The 21,030-nt window shown below is 51.9% G+C and overlaps 6 protein-coding genes across 6 annotated transcripts; 1 reads left to right on the plus strand and 5 right to left on the minus strand.

Moving 5' to 3' along the window:
* Window positions 1–778: 778 nt before the first annotated feature.
* C8Q69DRAFT_485487 (ribulose-phosphate 3-epimerase) lies at window positions 779–1,841 on the minus strand (the record flags this gene model as incomplete). Its single annotated transcript, XM_028631831.1, has 3 exons — window positions 779–1,039; window positions 1,098–1,364; window positions 1,599–1,841. 3 exons carry the CDS (start codon window positions 1,839–1,841, stop codon window positions 779–781), a joined length of 771 nt encoding a protein of 256 aa, XP_028488223.1.
* Window positions 1,842–2,551: 710 nt separating this feature from the next.
* C8Q69DRAFT_397292 (kinase-like domain-containing protein) lies at window positions 2,552–4,776 on the minus strand (the record flags this gene model as incomplete). The annotated part of the gene is made up of 4 exons (XM_028627772.1): window positions 2,552–4,212; window positions 4,267–4,583; window positions 4,646–4,676; window positions 4,725–4,776. 4 exons carry the CDS (start codon window positions 4,774–4,776, stop codon window positions 2,552–2,554), a joined length of 2,061 nt encoding a protein of 686 aa, XP_028488224.1.
* A 1,260-nt stretch (window positions 4,777–6,036) lies between these two features.
* C8Q69DRAFT_176967 (hypothetical protein) lies at window positions 6,037–8,135 on the minus strand. The gene is made up of 2 exons (XM_028625822.1): window positions 7,315–8,135; window positions 6,037–7,252 (listed from the first exon to the last, which is right to left on the minus strand). Exons 1-2 carry the CDS (start codon window positions 7,802–7,804, stop codon window positions 6,174–6,176), a joined length of 1,569 nt encoding a protein of 522 aa, XP_028488225.1. The 5' UTR covers window positions 7,805–8,135; the 3' UTR covers window positions 6,037–6,173.
* Window positions 8,136–8,550: 415 nt separating this feature from the next.
* Window positions 8,551–10,851, plus strand: C8Q69DRAFT_490712 (putative cell division control protein Cdc6; the record flags this gene model as incomplete). The annotated part of the gene is made up of 3 exons (XM_028632130.1): window positions 8,551–8,858; window positions 8,929–9,183; window positions 9,242–10,851. Exons 1-3 carry the CDS (start codon window positions 8,807–8,809, stop codon window positions 10,849–10,851), a joined length of 1,917 nt encoding a protein of 638 aa, XP_028488226.1. The 5' UTR covers window positions 8,551–8,806.
* A 741-nt stretch (window positions 10,852–11,592) lies between these two features.
* Window positions 11,593–15,021, minus strand: C8Q69DRAFT_177132 (hypothetical protein). The gene is made up of 5 exons (XM_028625823.1): window positions 14,591–15,021; window positions 13,379–14,525; window positions 13,217–13,312; window positions 12,978–13,163; window positions 11,593–12,923 (listed from the first exon to the last, which is right to left on the minus strand). The coding sequence occupies exons 1-5, from the start codon at window positions 14,816–14,818 to the stop codon at window positions 11,941–11,943; spliced, it is 2,640 nt and encodes an 879-aa protein (XP_028488227.1). The 5' UTR covers window positions 14,819–15,021; the 3' UTR covers window positions 11,593–11,940.
* Window positions 15,022–16,536: 1,515 nt separating this feature from the next.
* C8Q69DRAFT_177257 (amino acid transporter) lies at window positions 16,537–18,603 on the minus strand. Its single transcript, XM_028625824.1, has 3 exons — window positions 18,170–18,603; window positions 17,700–18,117; window positions 16,537–17,637 (listed from the first exon to the last, which is right to left on the minus strand). Exons 1-3 carry the CDS (start codon window positions 18,450–18,452, stop codon window positions 16,575–16,577), a joined length of 1,764 nt encoding a protein of 587 aa, XP_028488228.1. The 5' UTR covers window positions 18,453–18,603; the 3' UTR covers window positions 16,537–16,574.
* Between the last annotated feature and the right edge of the window lie 2,427 nt (window positions 18,604–21,030).

Raw genomic sequence — 21,030 nt, forward strand, 5'->3', positions numbered from 1 at the left:
CCGTTCTGACGTCAAGCGCCTCCTTCCACCAGCTTCCTCCACTTGCTTCATCCCGCTGTGTCTGTAGTTAATAACTCATAATTATAATCAATCCTCTACCATAAACCCCCTGTGGCTAACTTGACTATTTTTACCGTTTGCGTTGATCTAGGTCCCATATGCCAATAATCCTCGAGCAACAACCAGGGCTGTAGCAGCCGTACCATATCATTCCCCACGTGTTATGCTGATGTTTTGGTTCGATTCGGCAAGCTTCTTCGCAGCCCACGGCTGGCAAACGGGCACATCGACTGATCGAGTAATAACCATCTCGTATCCGTGGGAGACCAAAAATGCAATAGAAGCTAGCTTCGACTCGTGTGCGTCAGTCTGGATTCCTCCCTCAAGGCGATGTGTACTTGGCTACGACGTCACTTTCTGCGCGGTCATTCTGACTAGCGGGCGAGCAGATACTGGTTGGAGTGGAGCTTATATTTTCTCTCTCTCTGATATCAAGAAGCATGCTTTTCTTTTATATTGCGCCCGGAGCGATCTACGTGGAATTTGCTAATCTGACCGGCGATCACGCAGTATGGCTAATCAGGCTTCGGGCTAGATATACTTCGCTGATGATTGTATTTTTGCCCCGCCTCTGTCCCTACAGTGCTAATGTAATACCGTCAGAACGTATGTAGACCAGCTGCCAGTTTTGAGTGATGCAGAAAGGGGTCTACAACGAAGAGAGACATGTCTTGGTCATGTCCGTAGAGACGTTGTGATATGACGATGGAGCGGCGAGTCACGATCGGCGCTTTTCAACGGCCTCTCTCAGCTTCGCGATGACATCGGCGGGATCCTTGGCACCAAAGACGGCGGAGCCTGCGACAATAACATTAGCACCGGCGTCGGCAGCCTGGTCGATCGTTCCGAGACCGAGTCCGCCGTCAACCTCAATGTTCAGATCGGGATATCGCTCTCTCAGTGCCTTGACCTTAGGCAGCTCGGACGCCATGAACTTCTGTCCACCGAAACCAGGGTGGACGGTCATGACAAGGACCATCTAGAATAAGGAGATAGGCTTAGTGTATATTCAATATCAATCAACAAGGGTAGTAGACTGAGCAGCCACTTACATCCGGTCGCTCCTTCTCGTCCTTGTTCTCCAGAATCTCCCAGAGCACATCCACGGGAGTATCGGGCTTGATAGCAATGCCCGCCTGCATCCCCTCCTCATGAATATACCGGATCAGTTCCTTCGGGCTCGTCTTGCGCGTCGTTTCCTTGTCCGCTGGCTCCTTAGCAGCAACCGATGACACGGCAGCTTCGTAGTGGAAGCAGTAGAGATCGCATCCGGCAGCCTTGAAGTCCTTGACCCATCGTTGTGGCTGTCGTGGCGCGCAAAGCTTGCGTGTCAGTCTCTGTTTGACCAATTTCGCTTCTTTGTTTCCTCTCCAGGGGTAGTATAGGTTCTCAACATCCGGTGCATCCTCAATCCACTGGAAATGCACCCCTCAACGTGGTCCTCGGACAAGACCGTACGTCAAGTCCGATGTAGCCACGGAGCATGCATCGGGCGCTGTACAATCGTCATGGTGCAGGATTGACAAGGCGCTGCTTACCTCCATGATCATCATATGGCAGTCGAAGGTGCCTTTGCCGAGGGGCTGCGACGGACGCTCGACGTGACTGCGGATCTTGGTGACCACTGGGGCGCCAAAGGTCATATTCGGAACGAAATGGCCATCCATGATATCCACATGGAGCCAGTCAGAGCCTTCCTGGATCTTGTTGGTACATTCTGCGCCCAGATTCGCGAAATCCGCGCTCAGGATGGACGGTGCTATGATGGCCGGGGGAGACATCCTGTCACTGCGGGGGTTGAAGCGGAGAGAGGACGAATTCGAGCGAAGCTGGCAAGCGTCTAAGGTTAAAGGGAAACACTGTGAGTGGTATTAGAGGCTCAATAGATATGCACGGAAGAAGAAGAAAAGCAGAGAGCGCAAAACAGATGGGATACGGACCAACTCGCGATGACCCGATAGATATCTCAGGAACTTTCGGACGACGTCAGGCCGAGACCCATAGCGGGGAAGAATCAATGCGGTAGGGCTTCCGATAAGGGCTAGGGTTGGGTCACGGGAAGCCTATTTAGGAGTTCCGATACAAGAACTATTTTATTATTATCGAACAATATAGAATGAGCTGGCTAGGCCTTCAAGGTTAGAATTAATGCACTTGTATGTGGTAGGATAGACACAACTAGATATATCGCACATGTTTTATTCAGAGAATCCATTCAATTCCTCTATATTCCTTGTTTTGTCGGTGCCGTCTTCAAATTCATATCAAACGAAAAGAATCAATATCCGCATGCTGCACTCGAGAGGGAAAAAGAGACACGCAAGTCCCGGAGATAAACCCCATTCGGTGTAACCCAGTTGTAGACGTGCCTTCGCGTCAAACAGCGGCAGAACTCGAAACTCCCCAAATTGCAACCAACCCGATGCCATCTGGTTCAAACATGAAAAATACAGAAAAGAAGGGAGAATTATCCATAAAGAGCACACAATCATCAAGCTTTTGATGGACCCAGCTCATCATCTGCCGGTTCAACCCGGATGAGGATTTCTTCTAGGAACCCTTCGAGGAAAGGGCCGACTTCTCCACCCATCCCGACTGGGGCCTCGTTGTCCCAGCGTTCTATCTCGCTGAAGAGACCGGCAGCCTTGACTACAAGCCTCTTCAGTTTCTCGTGCGCATACTGGCGCCTCTGTTGTAGGTCGATCGCTGCTGGCGGCAACTGCTTGCTGCTTGTGCTCGAGCTCCGATTGAGCATGTCAACATGATATGCACGACGGTGGAGAGCTGCTTCCAGAGCGGGTAGGATGACACCGTTTAACGCGGTAATTTGATGCGATGGTGTTGAAGCTGGCGGCGGAACAATGTTCGAGTCTGTACTTTTACGGGGCCGTAGTTGCCTCTCATTTTCCTGACACTGTGTAGGGCGATGGCTAGTCTGTGGCCTCTGTGGAGATTGTGTGATAGGGGACGGACGCGGCGAGAATGAAGGCGCACCATGCCGTTCGCCCCCGGCGACCTGCCGCTGCGGAGGACTGGGCGATGCTGGAGTCTGTATAGTCGAAGTGCTACGAGAGGAGGGGATGTCTTCTGGCTGTATAGGTGCCGGTTTCCGTAATATAGGTTCTTGCGCCTTCGGGGTCCGTTGGGTCTGCGAAGCAGGTGGAGTGTTTGCTGGCGACCCCAGCTGCAGGAATCCCAGATCCTGGGCAAGAGACCGCTGTAGAGCTCTATCATACTCACTTGAAGCAGGGCTCTCTTTCTGAGGGATAGGCTGCGGCGTGGCTAGATGTGAAGGAGTCCCGGGCGGCGCGGACGGTCTCGGGGCCTGTTTCTGGGGAGATGCGGGAAGCGGTACTTTCGATGGGGATACTGGCATTTGTTGTACTGTCCCAGAGGGAAACATTTGCTTCTGCGGCGACTTCTGTGGTGAACTTTGACCCTTCGTTTTGTCTTTCACAGGCGTATCCTCTCCCAAATCCCAGTCTGGCATCGCCTTTCCTGATTGATCCGAGGGACGAGTGGCGGCCTCGGATGCTTGGCTGCGTGCATTTGCTGCAGAGTCGTTCATCGCCTTCAGCCCGCCCGAGCGACCTGCTGGTCTGACGGTACCGAAATCCCAGAGATCTTCCTCCTCTGGTGTCGGTTTCGGAGCCGGCTGCGGAACACCGTCGTCCTCATCCTCCTCGGCCGATCTGTGACCATGTATGGCCTGCCACCGTTCGTATCGCTCAATAAGTTCGGTCAGGTAGGTCGTTTTCTTTGCACGTTTTATGAACGGGTGTTTGAGTAACTCCTTTGCTGATGGCCGTTCCCGCGGATCTCTTCTCAGGCACAGCTCAACAAAGTCTTTGAAAGATCTACTGAAGTTTCCCTGCAGCGTTGGAGGCGGGTTCTTGGGGATCAGAAAAAGCACCTTCATCGGATGTATGTCCGAATAAGGAGGTTCACCCTGGGCAAGTTCAATGGCGGTAATACCAAGAGACCAGATGTCTGCCTTATGATCGTAACCCGACTGCTTGATGACCTCTGGTGCCATCCAGAACGGTGTCCCAACAAATGTGTTCTTCTTGGTCATCGTAGCTGATAACTGGCCAGAGACACCAAAATCCGCGAGCTTGACCTGGCCATTGGCACTTAGCAGCACATTTGCAGCTAGGGAGCGTTGTCAGCAATGTGGAAACAGACAAATCATGCACAGGGACAAACCTTTGATATCCCGATGCAGCTTCTTGTCACTATGCAGATAGTCCAGACCCATCAACAATTCCCTCAGTATGATCATAATGTACTCCTCGGGGATGAGGCCTGGGCGCATAAGATCCGAACAGCTTCCACCTGAACAGAACTCCATTATGATCCACAGATCTGATCCCTTCAAGAACGAGCCATGGTATTTCGTCACGAAAGGCGAATTGAGTTCCGACAAGATCGAAATCTCTTGGATGATATCCTCCACTTCGTCCTCGGCATTCTCGACGTCAATGATCTTGATTGCCACGGACTGGCCCGTACGCTTGTCGACTCTATACCCGAGCACACGCTAAGATTAGCTTCAATCTCAGTGACATGAGTATCAATGTCATACCCTTTATAGACCTTACCGAAGCTCCCGCCACCTGCATATCAGTTAGTTACCATAGTTAGACCGTTGGAAGGGCACATACCAATACAGTTCTGCTTGGTGTAGAGCGTCTCTGGATCCACTACACCCTGCATTTTGATGGCACTGGAGGGTACGTCAGTACCAGATGGCGATTAGAAGAAGCACGACAAGTCCGTGGGGACTTGTCCCAGATAAATTAGATTACCTATAAACATTAGGAGTCAGCCAAAATACCAGCTGTCCGCAGGAAAGCTGCAGAGCTGCTACTAGCAACCAAGTCCTTGCAGACAGCTTAAGGATCGGGGGGAATGCAGGAGCGAGGTCCAAATGGGACCGGAGCCAACCCGACGGTGAGACTGGTCACTTTCCCTTGGTGGAGCAGAACCGCTCTCTAGGGATAAACACAGCCGCAGCCGTAAGGGTCCAGCTCACAGTGAATCTATCAAGGTTAGATAAATAATAAACATACCTTCGCGTGAAAGTTCACAGGGCAGAGGCTTATGGTGACAGATCGACTAATGGCCAGATGAGTTAATACAGTTATCGCGACAATAATGCTGGCATTGTCTTGTTGTTGAGTCCCTATCGACCTCTAGGAACAGATAGAGAGCGCCAGCCGTTAGAGCGGGACAGCACATACCATCAACAGAACTGCCGTGTTCCATGGATCACCATCTCTTAGAGCGGGATTAGTTCAGCTTGCTGTTCTCCCGTCTTATCTCTCACAACCTGGGCCCGTTATACATGCAGCCATGTAAAACCACCAGACAATTCCACTTGGCGTGTTGATGGACTCTGAAGAGCTGTCAATGAGTTGGCGTGATTGGGGGAAGGCGGGGTTGGTCGGGGAAGCTGCTGGGCGGTGAAGCTGGATTGGAGCTGTCGCCTAGTTAGGTAGTTTGTGTATCTCCGCGCTGCGGGACAAGACTCGGTGTCTACCTAGGTACATTTATTAACAAGAGGAGGGGTTGGTAACTAATTGCAGTCATCTACAAGTCGATTGCAGGTGAAGAAGATAGCTACCAAGACTGCTCATGCAAGTTTCGTTACCATCATCTATCAGGCCTTGGCGTTGAGCTGCTACTAGACGGACCCATGGGCGAGTGGAGAACCAGATTAAATGAAATATCAGCTGTAGCAAAAGCTTCAAATGTAGATTCAGATTATGGTACTCCTTGGTGGTAGTGGTCTCAGTTAAGGATACGATTTCTGAGCTGGAGAAGAAGAAACCGGTCATCGCTGCGGCCACAGGGCGCGCGGACGGCGAACACCCGGGATATCATAGCGCGGCATCGGCTGGAAATCGTCCAAATAAATGCGAGCAGCAAGAGAAAAAAGAAACCTCCCTCTATCACGATCCCACAGGCCCAGGCCCTTCGCTTTAAAAGGACCGCTCCAAGTCCGCGGCACCAGCGCGGGCGGTCGTTGCGGGTTTCGTGTCATCATAACGCCTCATTAAATGCAAAAGTGCGATCCATTACCCATTATGATGGACAGTAGCATCTATGGATCAATCCTCAATATACTGGATCATGACTGTTCCGTTCTTCAAGCCAGCATCTGCGATGGTGGTGTCCAGCTGCTCGATCAAGTTTTGACCCATCGCGTTCAGTTCAAACTCCACGCCCGCCTTCTCCTTCAGCGGTGGATCGGCTTTAAGCCACTCGTAAATTCGCTGTACAGGATCAGACAAAGCGAACCTACGGATGACTCGACCAGATGGGTGGCGGAATTGAATGCGCGTTGTTGTAGCAGGGTCAGCCGGTGGCTCCACGTGAGGACGGTCCGAGGGAATGGAGTAGAAAGGCGACGCAGCGGCCTCCTCTTCGGCCTCCTCCATATCTTCGTCCTCTTCTACGGCCCGATCTTTGCCTTTGCCTTCAACATCTCCCTCGCCCTTGGTCAGCTCATCCGGGTCCTCCACCTTCCTGGCAGGTTCTCCGCTGCCAAGACTGTTTCGAAGAGCCATCTCCATCATCTCTTCCTCTGTCATCGCGTCGATCGTCTTCTCTTTCTCGGGTTTCCGCTTGGCAACAGGGTTACGCACGTTTTGCTTTAGACTGTATCGGTCGAGGAACTCATGGAGCTGCATGAGAAAGTCGGCTGCCTTAACTACAGGCGGTCCCGACCAGACCTTCACTTGCTCGCCGGTTCGGGGGTCGACGATAGCGATATGAGGGTAGTTGTCGGAGACATCGTGGCCGTGGAAATAGTACTGTAGATAGGGAGCAGCTCGCGGGTCGTCCTTGGAGTACTGTAGAAAAATAAAATGCTCCTTGACCGTCTCCATGATTGCGGGATCCTTCCACAGGTCTCGATTCAATACCTGGCAATCAAAGATGGAGGGATCCTGGATATTCACTAGTATCCATTTCTCATTTTCGCGTCCCTCTTCACGGGCAAGATCCCAAGGGAGTCTTGACATCAACTCGAACGGAGGACGGTACATCTCCGCAAGCATGTTGGATTTTGAAGACGCCTCTGACGCACCACCAGTCGCTGCTGCGAGACTCGCACGGTGCGAAGCATCCGAGCTCCCACCGGCCCAGATAGACGAAGTATCTCTCTGGTTGAATATCCCCGGTCGATCTAGAAAGAGGACAAAAGGTCAGCATTTGTCAGTGGAGTTAGTCGGAGATGGTTTCACGGACTGCTTCTTGATTGCCTGGTGCGCAGCTGGCTCAGAATAGCGCTGTGCATGTCGTTATCATCGTAGACATCCGTCTCCGGTCCGACCAGTCGCTCGGTCGTTCTTGCCATGGGAGCCCGCACACCATCCGAGCTGTCTGCACCGGAACCTGAGTATAGCTCCTCCTGTAACCGTCGGGCCATGGCAGCATCATCTTCAAATACGCCTCCAACGGCACCTGACGCACCCGGTCGAGCTGAAGACGATCGTATTTCTTGCACGTCGTCATCGGAGTCGATATGGACTACTCCGGACTCATCCTCATAGCCTGCCCGCCGAGAAGGTCGTTGGGGCTCTGCAGAAGGCTGTTCCCCGATTTCCGCCCCTCCATTTTCAAAGAAGAGCTGTATCGCCTGCTCAAGGTTGAAATCGGCCAGCTCAAGGTACTGAGACGCCAGCTTTGGAGACGAGCCCGTGATCTCGGTGAACTGAGCCACCACGTCGTCATCCATCGTGGGTGTCAGATAAGGATAGACTCGTGCGTGGGTGATTAGTCAAAATAATCAAGACGTCCTGTTCTGCGGCGCGGGGAAATTTAAACAACAGTGTCGATATGTGGTGGTGGATACTGTAGCGGCGAGTCGAAGATGCAAACAGCTGCAAACTATGGGTGGGATGCAACAATATAGCGGAGGTAGTAGACGGATCTCGGGAAAACGGATACGAATTCTGTAAATCTGTTTGAGGAACCGGCAAAGATCCAACAAAAGATGGCGTTCAAAAAAATTTCATGTCGTACAGCATTCAAGTGCTGGCGGTGACAGGCACCGTGTGGACATCGTCATCTGCTCTTGGCGGAGAGTGACGCAGTACTGCGAACCTGCAGGAATAATATGATTTTCCGACTCCGGCCATGGGTAACTCCAACCGGCGCCAAGACAATTATGCCAGCTGCACAATTACGGCGTTCCAGAGAAGCCCAACCTGCAGTTATGCACAAAACTTGTGCATCATCTGCATAACAGGATTATCCGGTCTACCGTAACGATCTGTGGCTTGTGTCAATATAGCCCGATCAGGGAATCCGAAGAAAATTGAACTACATGTACAAGTCTCTACACTAAGTTCACCAGTACCACGGCACTCGTCTGCACCATCTGGAGACGGGAACTCGTAATACATAATCCCCTGAATATAAGGTCAATTGATCCCGAGCCCAAGTGTAAATCATAGGAAATGATTAGGTACATAGCCGTCAAAAAGACCGAAGCCCTTCGTTCCTAGCTGCAGCAGATGATGGAGCGCGCGGAGTGTCCCACGTGACCTCGGACGACCTGCCTCGCGTCGGCTCGCAACGCGCTTCGCGTTCCTGCCACTTTAACAACTTGGACGCGGCGCGCGTGCCTCACGGATACCCCCCCTGGGGATACCCCCCCGTGCCTGCTCTCAAAGGTACATCCTCATCCAAGATCGCTCTCGCCGCTTTTCACCACCACCACAGATCAACAAGCACAATGGCAGCCACGGTCCTGGGAAAGCGTCAACGAAGCGCCATTGGAACAGAAGGTAGGTGTATCTGTCTACTCTGGTATATTTCCTTTTTCTTCATTCCACTCACTGACTCTTTCCTGTCCAGCATTGCCGTTGCGCTCGCCCAGCAAGCGTCGTACGCGAGCACCCCGAATTCTCGAGGAAGTGGGCAACCCATCTATATCGTCGACACGCCAACTCAGATCTCGCACTAGGGACTGCAGCCCGCAGCAGGAGAACGACCCTAACGTCAAGGCTTCAACGGTCGGTAACGTACCCTCGAAACATACCGTTTCTGACGAAAAGCCCTTATCGCCCAAGAAGAACGATTCCCACGTTTCTGCCGCCAAATCTGTAACTGGTAAGTCCTCGTGTCCGTAGTCGCAGATGGACCGGGAAACGACTGACCCGGATGATAGAAGAAAATCCCAGATCTACCGGGTTCAAGACTCCGCAGTCGGCCAGATATCGAGATGCACTTGCACAATCTCCTCCAGTCACTCCCCGGCACAGAGTGCAAGTAGGCGCTGGAAGATCGCTCACGCCTCGCACACCCCGCCATCTTTCTACCCCGACGGCTACCACGCAAACGGTCTACACTCCTGCGAGGCAGTTGTTTGCACGAAGCGCACGCCCGGGTCGCCTTGTTGGACGAGACAGAGAGCGCGAGCAATTGACCTCGTTCATCCAGAATGGAGTGGACGAGCGAAGGGGAGGCTGCCTCTACGTCAGCGGGCCTCCAGGCACGGGAAAGAGTGCGATGGTGGAAGAAGTGTGCAAGGACATGGACCTTGGCAAGACTGTCAAAGTCACACATGTCAACTGTGTTAGCATGCGAAGTGCTCGTGACGTGTACGGAAAGCTGGTCGGCGATCTATGCGATGACTCGCAGGTTTTCAAGAAGACTGAGGCCGACAGGCTGAAAGACATGTTTATCGCCACGAAGAAGCCAGATACTGTGTATTTGGTGACTTTGGACGAAATTGACCATCTCTTGACGACCGATTCCGAAGTGCTGTACTCGTTGTTTGAGTGGTCCCTGCACAGCCGCTCGTGCCTCATGCTCATCGGAATTGCGAATGCGCTGGATCTGACAGACCGGTTCCTCCCGCGTCTGAAGGCGAAGAACCTGAAGCCGAGCATGCTTCCATTCTTGCCCTACACTGCACCTCAGATTGCCAACGTGATCACCACCCGTCTCCGGTCATTGCTTCCTAATGACCAGGACTCCAGCTCAGACTTCGTCCCTTTCCTCCATCCCACTGCTATCCAGCTGTGCTCCAAGAAGGTGGCATCGCAGACGGGAGATCTGCGCAAAGCTTTCGAATTGATCAAGCGGGCTATTGATGTTATCGAGCAAGAGACTCTGCAGAAACTGGACAAGCAGAATGCGGTCCCTGACAGTCCTTCCAAGACAGCTCTGGCGGAAAACCTCAATCTCTCATCGCCTTCCAGGACTGCAGCTTCGAAGGCAGCCTCAACAGCCGTATACACACCTTTTACGGCCCCGAGAGCTACTATTGCCCACATCGCCCGTATCACTTCAGCTGCTTTTGGACAGGGTACGACGCAGAGGCTACAGGGGCTGAATCTACAGCAGAAGGCGGCCCTCTGTGCGCTGATTGCGCTGGATAGGAAGCGTCGTGACGGAGACGTCTACAGCACTCCGACAAAGAGCAGGGCGAGTGCTCCCACCATCAAGCAGCTATACGACACCTACTGCGCATTGTGTCGTAACGACAACGTGCTGCAACCCCTGACAGGAACTGAATTTAAGGATGTGATCAGCAGTCTGGAAACCATGGGTCTCGTTGGAGAGATCCAGGGCCGTGGACGCGGGGGCACTGTGCCTACGGGTTCAGGCATTCTGCGCACCCCGTCGAAGAGCGGTAGCGGATCGTCCACTCCCAGCAAGTCCCTCGACGAGAAGGGTCTCGCGTGCTTTGTTACGCAGAAGGAGGTCGAGACTCATATCTCCGGTCCCGGAGAAGGCATTCTCAGGGCTCTCCTTTCGGGGGAGGGCCTGTAATTTGTTTTTGTTGTCGTTTCGTACAACTGCTACATTGAAGCGCGGCGTCTTGGATTGTTTGACGTTCGTTTCCGCGAGCGCTTTCTACACTGTATTATCTGCATGGGTCAAGGAGTTTTGTCGTTTTCATGTGCATTTATCATTAGCCGGTGTACGGTCTTGTTTTGCATAAGCTGGCTGGTTCTGTCCAGCGCATTGGTTCACGGATGAGAAAAGGTTGTCACCATTCACATGTCTAGCATTAGAGAGCAGCGCCAAATCATCATATACAGATACAGATACCAATTCAATCAGTATCACTATGGAAGATATTGTACTCAAGGACCATGGGTAATTGCAGGATAAAAGTATAAACAGAGCAAAGTTTAGCATAGCATACACATAGCAGAACATAACAAATCAGCCGGACCTAACTATCCTATACCTAGCCTTAAGTAATATAGAACCTCCCGAGGCCCGAAACAAGACTATAGGCAGGCTAGATACTGAAGCTGAAACGTATTCACATTCACGACAAGAAATAAATAGATGACTTGAGGAAAGGAAATAACGCACAAAACAAGAGAAAAAAACAACAAGACAAGAGTCGGTATCAGGTAAAAAGGTATCATGTGGATGACCCTAAGCGTTTTAAACATTCCGGGATTTTGCGGCGAGGTACATAATGATGGAGATGGAGATGAATAAATGGTATCAATCAATCAATCAATTCGCTGAATCGATTTCTCCAGAATGGAATGGTATGGTATCGAATTTGCCCCAAGGTAATACATGAAAGAAAGAAGACAAATAAGGAGAAGAAATTCTTGACATAACAGAGCAAGAGCAGACAAGGAGGCTGAGCAGGAAGGAAGATAGGTTTCCTAGTTCGCGATAGAAGCCTGCTTTTTTGGTATTCTCCTTCGTTTGAGGTGGTTTTTTCTTGTTCTCTGCGTGTCAAAGCCATGCGGACATACGTATGTATAGAGATACATGTCTTTGGGGTTGTAGTAGGTTGGTTAAGGTACATCAAGCGCGTAGATACATAGATTTCTCACCCCTGAGCTAAAATTTACATTGCAGCCATCATTTGGTTGAGAAGCAAGAGATCTAGTCATCCATCGGCTTGTCCTCAAGAGTGACTGGTTTCAGAGGCTCAGATGCTTCGACGACGCTGTTGCGGTTGCTGCCGGTGCCGCTACCCAGACTCGTGACGCTTCCGCGGCTGAGGCCTGGCTTGCGGCTAACGCGACCAGCGATGCGAGTGAGAGAATCGCGCTTTTCGACTTCAACAGTGCCGCTGGGAACTGGGGCCGGAGTAGGAGTTGGGGTGGGCGAGTCATCAGATCCATTAGTGGCTTCCGTCTCGGTGGAATTGGCTGCTGCAGACGTCGTTTCAGAGTTAGCAGACTCGGAACTGGCGCCGTTGATGGCCTCTTCAACGTTGTGCTGTAGCTTGGTGAGATTGCGGTCCCCGGCAGGAGAAGACTCGTTGCTGCTCGGAACTTCTAGGCTGTGTCTGGTCTTGGTCTTCGGGCTGTTGAGGTTGATAGGGAATCTCGTTGATCTAGATCCATCGGTAGAGCGGTCCCGACGGTGTCGGCTCCCCGGTGCCGGACTAGTCGCACGGCTGCGGTTGGCGATGGCACGGTTACGGGCTTCCATAGCTGCCCGACGGTTGCTTTCATCCGTGCTGATTGCCCGGAGACGAGGCTGGCCTCCAGCTCCCAATCCCAGGCTGCTAGACTGGCGCTTGAGTTCGTCGAAGATAGCATCCTTGTGAGCAAAGAGGTCCCTCATCAGTCGATAGCTGTGGCGCTCGTTCATGGTCAAGCTGCTCTCAATCCGAGGGCGCAGAATGCAGGGAGCCAGAGTCTGAGCCAACGCGGCAATGTATGCCTCATCAGCAGAGGTCAGGTCGATTAAACGAGTAAAATGAGTCATGATCGCATCAAGCGTGGCAATGTTGTTGAGACGGAGCTGGCCAAGGGTGCTCTGCAGGACCTTGATCCGCCCTTCTTCGGTGGTCTCGTGGGCAGTAGTGGAATAGATCGTTTTGATTATCTCGTATACTTGGGAAGAAACAAGGGAATCTGCAGAGATGTCAGTACCAATGCGGAGACTGTCTTTGCATTGAGGGCACAAACCTGGTAGTTCAAGGAGATACAATTTCAAAACGCTCGCAACAATGGGTATCTCGTACTTCTCTAACACTTCACGGGCATCGGTTTTGGCGTAATTCAGAGCATTACGAAGATGATGCGTGGCCGCGAGAGGAACGTCGTGAAGCCAGATGGCACGTCGTGCCTCATCACCTTCGAGGTCCGGGTAGTCTAATTCAAGTTTAGTATCAGGCCAGTTCAAAGGATAAGATATCCACCCTTACGGTTGTCAAGGAAAGTCAAAATCGTCGTAACAAGAATAGGAACACGCTTCCGGTCAGCCCTGGCCCTGGCCTCCAAGTCCACGCCAAACACTTGATCTACAATAATCAGTCAGTTCAGCATGACCTTTTATTCTTTTGCTCTAGAGAGAGCAGAGTCCTTACCCTCCACAGAACCATAGTAGTTCTCGTAGGCTTGCACCTTTGGAACGAAGCTACCGGTCCGGTAATTCTCCAGGAGATATCGCAGGTCGCCCAGCGGCTGAATGGTCTCCTGGAACAGCATCATGTGGTCCACAGTGCTCTGCAAGCTGGGGATCACATTGCTGATGGCACCCGAAAAGTCGAGAACGACAGACTTGATCGCCTTTAGACGGTCCAGCTCGCACCGCTCCATGAAACGGAGATTCTCGACAATCTCTTCTTCCAGTCTGCATCGCAACTGATCCAACTTCTGCACAGCCGCCTTGTAGCGTTCGTCGGCCTCGCGGGCTTCCCGGTGCAGCTTTTCAGATTGCGTCTCGTTGGCATACGGGTTATTCAGTGGATTCCAGCCGGCCAGCATCTCTGAGACGGCAGAGATAGTCGGAGATTCCGACGAGCTATCGACGGATCCAGCAGACGCGACACGCGCGAGAGGCTTCTTCTTCTCCGGGATCCCAGTGATCTGGAACACCTTTGGCCGCCACTGGTAGTTCATGCGGGAGCTGTTTGCGAAAGTGCTGCCCATGTTGCCCACCAGGCGCAGGAACCCGTTGTCGACCAAGTCCTGCCCGATCCTCTCCGCATAGCTGATGCTAGTTGCGTTCAAGTGCTTTTGGAGGTATTCCACGATCTCCACGCCTGTAGACGTATTCTGGTAAGTACCCACAACGGGCACCTTCGTTTCTCCCAGCCGGATATTCTCAAGCATATGGGTGAGGAGCTTCTTCAATTCATCCGGACCGTACGTAAGGTCACCAATCTCGATCGGTTCGGGCTCCTCCGTTTGTTCATCGGGAAGAACGATCGTCGGCGGCTTGTTCTTGGGGCTCGAGTCCGGACTCTGGAACGCAAGCTTGTTCTCCTCCTCCAGGTCCTCCACCAGTCGACACTTGTTGAAGTACTGACTGCGCAGCTTCTTCACCAGATCCGCCTGCTTGGTATGTTCCTTGATACGCGCCTGCAGTTCGTCGTGCGAGATCTGGACCCTGGCCTCGTGTTGGTCGCACCAGCGGCTGAACGGGACGACCACCAGTTCTCGGATATTAGACGCGATCTTCTGGTGAGCCTTTGCCGCTTCGACCATCTCACCACGGACGCCCTCGTACGCCTACCGCCCACGCCAAGTCAGTATTCAACTCCAAATGTCCTCCAAGTAGGGGTTCATCAACGAACCTTCCTCACGCTAGCCCCATCATCCTTGCCAAAGCCGTTCGATATCCGATCCGCCGCAGGTGCGATATCACCAATCTTGTTACTGTACAGTTCCTCCGCATCGGCTCGCATCGTCGCAATGGTAAGGATCTGCTTGTTCTCCGCAATCCCCTGCTGGAGCTTCCCGTAGACGACGCCCAGACCACTTGCGTAGTCGGGCGTCCAGAACGAGTCCGCAAATCCAGGCATCGCGGAGAATCAGAGCTCGAGACACGAAAAGGAGCGGAGACAGCGAGGTTGTTTCGCAAAGAGGTAAAGGACAGTGTTATAGGTGAACTGCCGTCAAGGAGAGTAGAGCAGATGATGCACCAAGAACAATCCCTGCCACGAGACACGTTGTCGGCGGCTGGTTCATACGCAAGTGTCGCAGCTAGGTGAATAGGTCACCACACGCAACCAGTGAATGCTGAAGGGGAAAACTGCCTTCCAAACAAACCCAACAGCAACTCTTCGGGGTGTAAATTATATCCGTTCCACAGAATCTTATTGTCGCACCGGTTGTCGTTGAGCAGGCATACCCTGTATGTACTGCTGCGTGTGGTATGCGACGGCGCTAAACAGCAAAATCAACAGGTTTCAACAAGGTAACAATACCTTTAACCAACCGCAAAGGAAAAGAACCCGCAATTTACAGCGCAGGGAACAACGAGTGGGAAAGATCGTATCTCCCAGGTTTCGTGAAGTAGAAACAGGGAACAATGGCGTATTGATTCGAAAGAACGCAGGCTAATGAAGAAAGCAAAAATCACAGACAAGAGTCCCAAGGAACAGCAACCCAGGAGAAGAGAGACAAGAATAGCCAGACTGTTGGAAACTAGAGTAGAGTTAGATTGAGGTTGAGTGGAGTTTTGGGAAGCGCCAACCGCCCGTTCAGCCCAGTTGGAGACGAAACGGCCATTTCTGCTTTCTTTTCAGCCCGTTTGTAAGAACCTGGTAAAATGAACTGTAACATTACCAGCCATTCCACGCAGCTGTTTTGGTTCGGTTTGCACTAGCGTAATCAAATTACCCCCGTCCCATGTGTCGCGTCCCCCTCTCGTCCCTATTTTTGGCTACAGAATGTAATGTAACTTACGCGGACCTCCACCCGCTGTTTGCTCTCTACGGCGACCCGTATAGACCATTATCCACAGTATGGTACGGTCCAGTAAGTAAGTAGGTAAGTAAGTTATCGGAACGTTATTCTCCGTTACGTATTTTATTTTATTTTATTCGTACTACTTGAACAAGCCACAGAAGGCAAACATGCCAAGAACAAACTCCAGGGCCTCGACCTGGATTATTCCCGGAAAATAAATAATACCAACTTCGATTGCTTCGATACTGAGCTCAGCCACACTCCCTTCGTGATGGGCTGTGGATTGAACGGGTCGTTTCTATAGTACTCACCATAAACAGATAACTAGTTGATTGAAACGGCGCGGATCAGTGTTTGGAATCGCGTGGATCGCGCGCTCTGCTGGAGAAGCAATGTTTACATATGTGAACAGGCTGAAAAGCTTCTGTAGTATGGTACTACTCTATGGTAGGGTCTTCTAGCATTCCTGAAGATGGGGCCCGATGGAGATTCCCCTGTAGATACACTGTTTGTGTATGGATGTCAGAAAATGAAAACTAGGTACTCATAGGATAATTGGGATAAGATTCGCCACCTCCTTGGAGGGCCTGAAGTATCATGTTGTTTTTCTACCCTATTATACATACTCCAGGTACATGCATAAAAAGAAAGAAAAGAGGAAACATTTTATGGTTGAGGACAAAAGTCCACCAAGAGAAGTTAAACTGCTCGATTAGCCGGCAGCTTACCATCCAGGGTCTTCCACATCACAAAGATAGCCAGAGCAGGAGAGAAATTCTTTTGTACACATGAGAACTGTATTGATTGGAAAAGAATAATAGAGAAAAAGAAATCACGCTGGTAAGGGGAATCTCGAGCCATACAACTTCAGCAGAACAACTTGTAAACCTTCTTCCAGGCCGGCCAGTTAGCCTGCTCGGCGCGCTCCTCCATCAGGAGAGCCTGGATATCCAGTTCGCGACGGCCAGTACTCAGATCCATATCCTTGGCGCGAATAAATGGCGTCTTCCAGCGAATCTTGTAGTAGACATAACACGCGATCACAATAGGGACACACAGATAACCGACCTCGAAGAAGTTCTCTGCCAGCTCGCCAGCAGTATAATCACCGTAGCCGACCGGTGCGAAACCAGTCCAGAACTGGGCGACGAGGACAAGAAAGTTGAAGATGAACCCGATCCAGGAACCGATAAGACCGGCCTGCGAGCGGAAAGCCAGTTCGTTGAGACTGTGCCCTTGCGTCTTCCAGCCTTTACGGAAACGGATATGAGCCAGGCAGATGGAGCCCCACGTGAGGATGGAAGAAAGACCCGAAAGTGCCATCATCCAAGTAAACGCCTCCTCCTGCTTTGGAGTTGCCGCCAGGAAGCACAAAAGACCGATGGCGGCCGAAAGAATGATTCCAAATATAGGGCGACCCTGGCGATCAATGTAGGCGAGGAAGCGCGGCGCCTGACCTTGCTCAGCCAGGGCGGCCAAGGTACGCGAGGAGCCGTAGACAGATGAGTTTCCCACGGAGAGGACAGCAATCATAATCACCACGTTCATGACGGAGTCCAGGCCGCCTATACCAGCATTCTTGATGGCAATGACGAAGGGCGATGCAGCAGCATCCACATTGGACGACCCGAGGAGACGTGGGTCGGTATATGGGACGAGAAGACCAACAAGACAAAGAGAAACAATGTAGAAGAGCGTGATACGCCAGAATACTTGCTTGACGGCCGTAGGCAATGTCTTCCGGGGATTGGCTGCTTCAGCAGCCGCGAGACCGACCAGCTCCGTACCGGCGAAGGCAAAGGCTGCATTTGTGAATACACTGCAAAGCCCCTTGAAGCCATTGTGAAAAGCACCAGGGTCATGCCAGTACTTGCCGCCAATATAACCGCCCTTGGGGCCGCCGCCGCAGTTGAGGATAATACCTAGAATACTATGGCCAGTCAGAACTCGGAATGAACCTCAATGGGAGAAGGCTTGGGAGGAACAACTCACATGAAACCGACCACGGCAATGACTTTGATGGTGGAAAAGACAAATTCAGCTTCACCGTACCCGCGGACACCGAATAAGTTGATGGAGACGATCAGGACCCAGAAGATAGAAACCCAAGCGGCGTTGTTGACTGGGGAGCCCCAGTAGTCGATGGTCATGGACGCAGCGACAATCTCAAGAGGCAAGACGACCAGCCACTGCAAGGCGTAGTTCCAACCCATGGCGAAACCCCAGGCGGGATCCAGAAAGCGAGTCGAATAAGCGGAGAAGGAACCAGCAACGGGAAACAGGACAGCCATCTCTCCCAGAGCATGCACCGTGCAGTACAGCATCACACCAATCAGAGCATAAGCAATGAGGACCGATGCAGGGCCTCCAGTTTGCAACACGGATCCCGAGCCGACGAAAAGACCAGTGCCTGTGATGCCTATTAGTTATCTATCCTAATCAATGGAAGAACTCTTGCATACCGATCGAACCACCGATGGCAATCATCTGGAGGTGACGGCCCTTCAGACGACGCTGCAGAGGCGAGCTGGCCGTGTTGGCCGCAGCCGTCTCGATATCGTAGGCGTTTCCATCTGCGCCTGGCGTGCCTGACTTCGCGACACGGGCATTCGGATCCCGCTTGAAGCTATCAATGATCCTTCTGCCCAAACCAGGCCGAGCATCATTGACGTCGCCGTATGCTGGAGGAGCGGTGTAGTCGGCAGTCGTAGTCGGTTCCGCCTTGGAACCAATGTCCTTCTCCATGATGCAGCCCTCTTCTGTCTCTGTTGGTTTCTTTTGTACCAATCAATACTAAAAAAGCCCGTTCAAGAGGGCACTTCCTGGATCGGTGTCCAACGAAGAGAAGGGAAAACACCGTCCACGGTGAAAGACGAAAAGAGCAATGGCAGGACGCTGGGCACCGCCTAGGCACGGATCGAAGATAATACGGGATGGATGTCCACTAGAGATCGAGGGAAGAGAAGGGGGACCATCAGGTCAGGACCGGGCGGGGAGAGGAACTATATACGAGTGCCATTGCGACATCACGGCTACTAGAACAACCGACTAGCCAGTGAATGCAGATGCGACAACCCTGTCCGGAGTAGTAGTAGTAGCGGACGTGTCTATACTACTGGGAAGTCTAGATAGTGCAGCCAGCAAAGCTGGTTGGATAGCGGACATCAAAAGACCCTTGGTTCGACTCTGGAGACGGTTAGCGGGAACGAGGGGGCGAATAGATAAGCGATTTGCCATGGCGAACCAGCTGCGACGTTCTTGTGATGCCGATGCAAGTGGCCGCCGCAGTAGGCTTAGATTGCGATGGGAGCCACGCGGGAGCTGCGACGTTGACCTGGACAAGCCGCAGCGGGACATCGTCTGCTCTTTCTCGTCTGGCCCAAGGGGAGAAGCAGAGCAGCGCAGGGATCGCTACCACGAACGAATCCCAAAGCTTTCTGGGGTTCAACTGACAGTTGGGGGAACCGCTAGAGAACTCGAGTTGGTTAGTTAGATTATAGATAGAGCAACTCTGATTGTCGACTCCGCCAATCTGGCATTAGTCGCACCATGATACCCGCGATATTCTGGCAGGTGGGGTCTTGCTATCGCTGCGTATGAATAATGCTCTGCAGTAATAATCATGAGCATAGAGTCGTTCTTTTGCCTTCGAGAACAGCCACCACGCCACAATCCGGAGTCCGTCGCTGATGCTGGTCAAGCCTTCCGCCGGATCAAGCTAAGTAGGTAGTATGGCAGTAACTCGAGATCTTCTCGAGGTGGACGATGCTCTCTGCAACGCGCAAGGGGGGAGGGAGCTGGAACTCTCGTGGCTCACACCGCTGTCTGTGGTGTACGTTCATTTCATTCGAGATCCAGATGATGATCCTCATCCTTCCATCACAGTTTCGTTCTGATGGAGATGACGGACGGTGTCGGACGACTCTGGAGAGTAATGGAGTTTGTCGCTGTCAGCCCGATTTGAGCCACGGGCCATCTTGTTTCGTCCCGCGGGCTCCGCCTACTTTCCTGCCGCCAATAAAGCCAAGGCGTCTGCGTCTGGAGGTGATAAGAAGTTTTGTCGGTCGCCTCAACCGATCCAGCTTGAACTCCGCTGCCGCCACCATCCAAGCCATTGTCTACGGGGACTCCGTGATTGGTGTCCAGCATGGCCATCCCAGTTGTCATGGTGGCAATCTAGCGAACACAGGAAGATCTTCTGGAAGACACCAAGAAGGCCCCTCGAGGAACATGGTTATTAGTTATTACCTTATCTATTGGCACATGGCCAGAGAAGCTGAGATTATGTTCTGACATTCCAATCCAATCCAAGTACGGAGTAGATGAACTTTTGGCTGTCCCGACGCCCAGAAAGGAAAGGCGTTATCACTCACCTTGCCAGCCTCTACCCGGGCCAATCAGAGATGTGATATAGTGCTGCCACTAGAGTAGCGTCACGCGGGGCGCGCACGGTCTCTGCTCGCGTGATAAGTATGGTAGATACTGGAGAGTATTATTATTATTATTATTTGCCACGAGTCTGTATGACCATAATTAATAATAATAATAGTTAGCTATGCGACAGCTTCATGCTGCCTTCAGCCGGTTGGTTAAAACAGGTCGAGTTCGCACTGTCCTTAATTCATGGATCAATCGCTATTGTCAGGATCGACTGTCTCGAAATTGTCGCAATTCCCTCGATCCAACCGCTGTTCTCACCAACGCAATCGCAAACCTCGGCAACGGACAGGATATCTACCAACTGATCGACCTGCAGCCGTCACGGTGACATCGCGCAAGCTCGAACCGGAGCCACCATCGTATTTCAGAATCCAAGACCAACAGCGGAGAGACACATCTAATTACAATAACGCATAGTTATTCGTCGCCCGTTTTTCCACAGGAGCCCTGCATCTCTCAAGAGACAACTCACCGTCGTTCAACCAGGCCATAGTTCCAGACCTGATCATCCGTTCCTCAGGAACACAGAATCTTCTATAAAGCCTCATGATTGCTCAAATGTAGTACCATATTCCATGATCCTCGCTCTGTATGCAGGGGTATCACCAAGACTTCGGGCCTCAAGGGCTCAATTAATCCCAGGAAGAAACTGCAAGGTCCAGGAACTGATCTATGCGCGATCCACCGACCGTGCTGGTCTGGCCTCTCAAACAGTCATTTAAGTTGCCTCTCTTTGTTTGTTTGTTTGGCTACTTTTTTTTAGTGCCGTCTTGTTGTCTAATACTCGGGAGTGGACCCGACTTTTGTTTGCTATTGTGCGGGAACATACAATAGTTAACTAGTACAAGTCTCTTAATGCGGTTTCACTTTTTGGTTCTTTGTT

Source organism: Paecilomyces variotii (assembly GCF_004022145.1).
Source record: "Paecilomyces variotii strain CBS 101075 chromosome Unknown C8Q69scaffold_2, whole genome shotgun sequence".
Taxonomy (NCBI): domain Eukaryota; kingdom Fungi; phylum Ascomycota; class Eurotiomycetes; order Eurotiales; family Thermoascaceae; genus Paecilomyces; species Paecilomyces variotii.

Excerpts from the sequence above, each read along its gene's own strand:
- C8Q69DRAFT_177257 (XM_028625824.1), bottom strand. The coding sequence starts at position 18,452 with ATGGAGAAGGACATTGGTTCCAAGGCGGAACCGACTACGACTGCCGAC. Across the intron at positions 18,118-18,169 it reads TGCCATCGGTGGTTCGATCG|GCACTGGTCTTTTCGTCGGC; the intron begins GTATGCAAGAGT and ends TAGGCATCACAG. Across the intron at positions 17,638-17,699 it reads ATTGCCGTGGTCGGTTTCAT|TATTCTAGGTATTATCCTCA; the intron begins GTGAGTTGTTCC and ends GACTGGCCATAG.
- C8Q69DRAFT_177132 (XM_028625823.1), bottom strand. The coding sequence starts at position 14,818 with ATGCCTGGATTTGCGGACTCGTTCTGGACGCCCGACTACGCAAGTGGT. Across the intron at positions 14,526-14,590 it reads ATGGGGCTAGCGTGAGGAAG|GCGTACGAGGGCGTCCGTGG; the intron begins GTTCGTTGATGA and ends CGTGGGCGGTAG. Across the intron at positions 13,313-13,378 it reads CTACTATGGTTCTGTGGAGG|ATCAAGTGTTTGGCGTGGAC; the intron begins GTAAGGACTCTG and ends TGATTATTGTAG.
- C8Q69DRAFT_176967 (XM_028625822.1), bottom strand. The coding sequence starts at position 7,804 with ATGGATGACGACGTGGTGGCTCAGTTCACCGAGATCACGGGCTCGTCT. Across the intron at positions 7,253-7,314 it reads CACCAGGCAATCAAGAAGCA|ATCGACCGGGGATATTCAAC; the intron begins GTCCGTGAAACC and ends TCCTCTTTCTAG.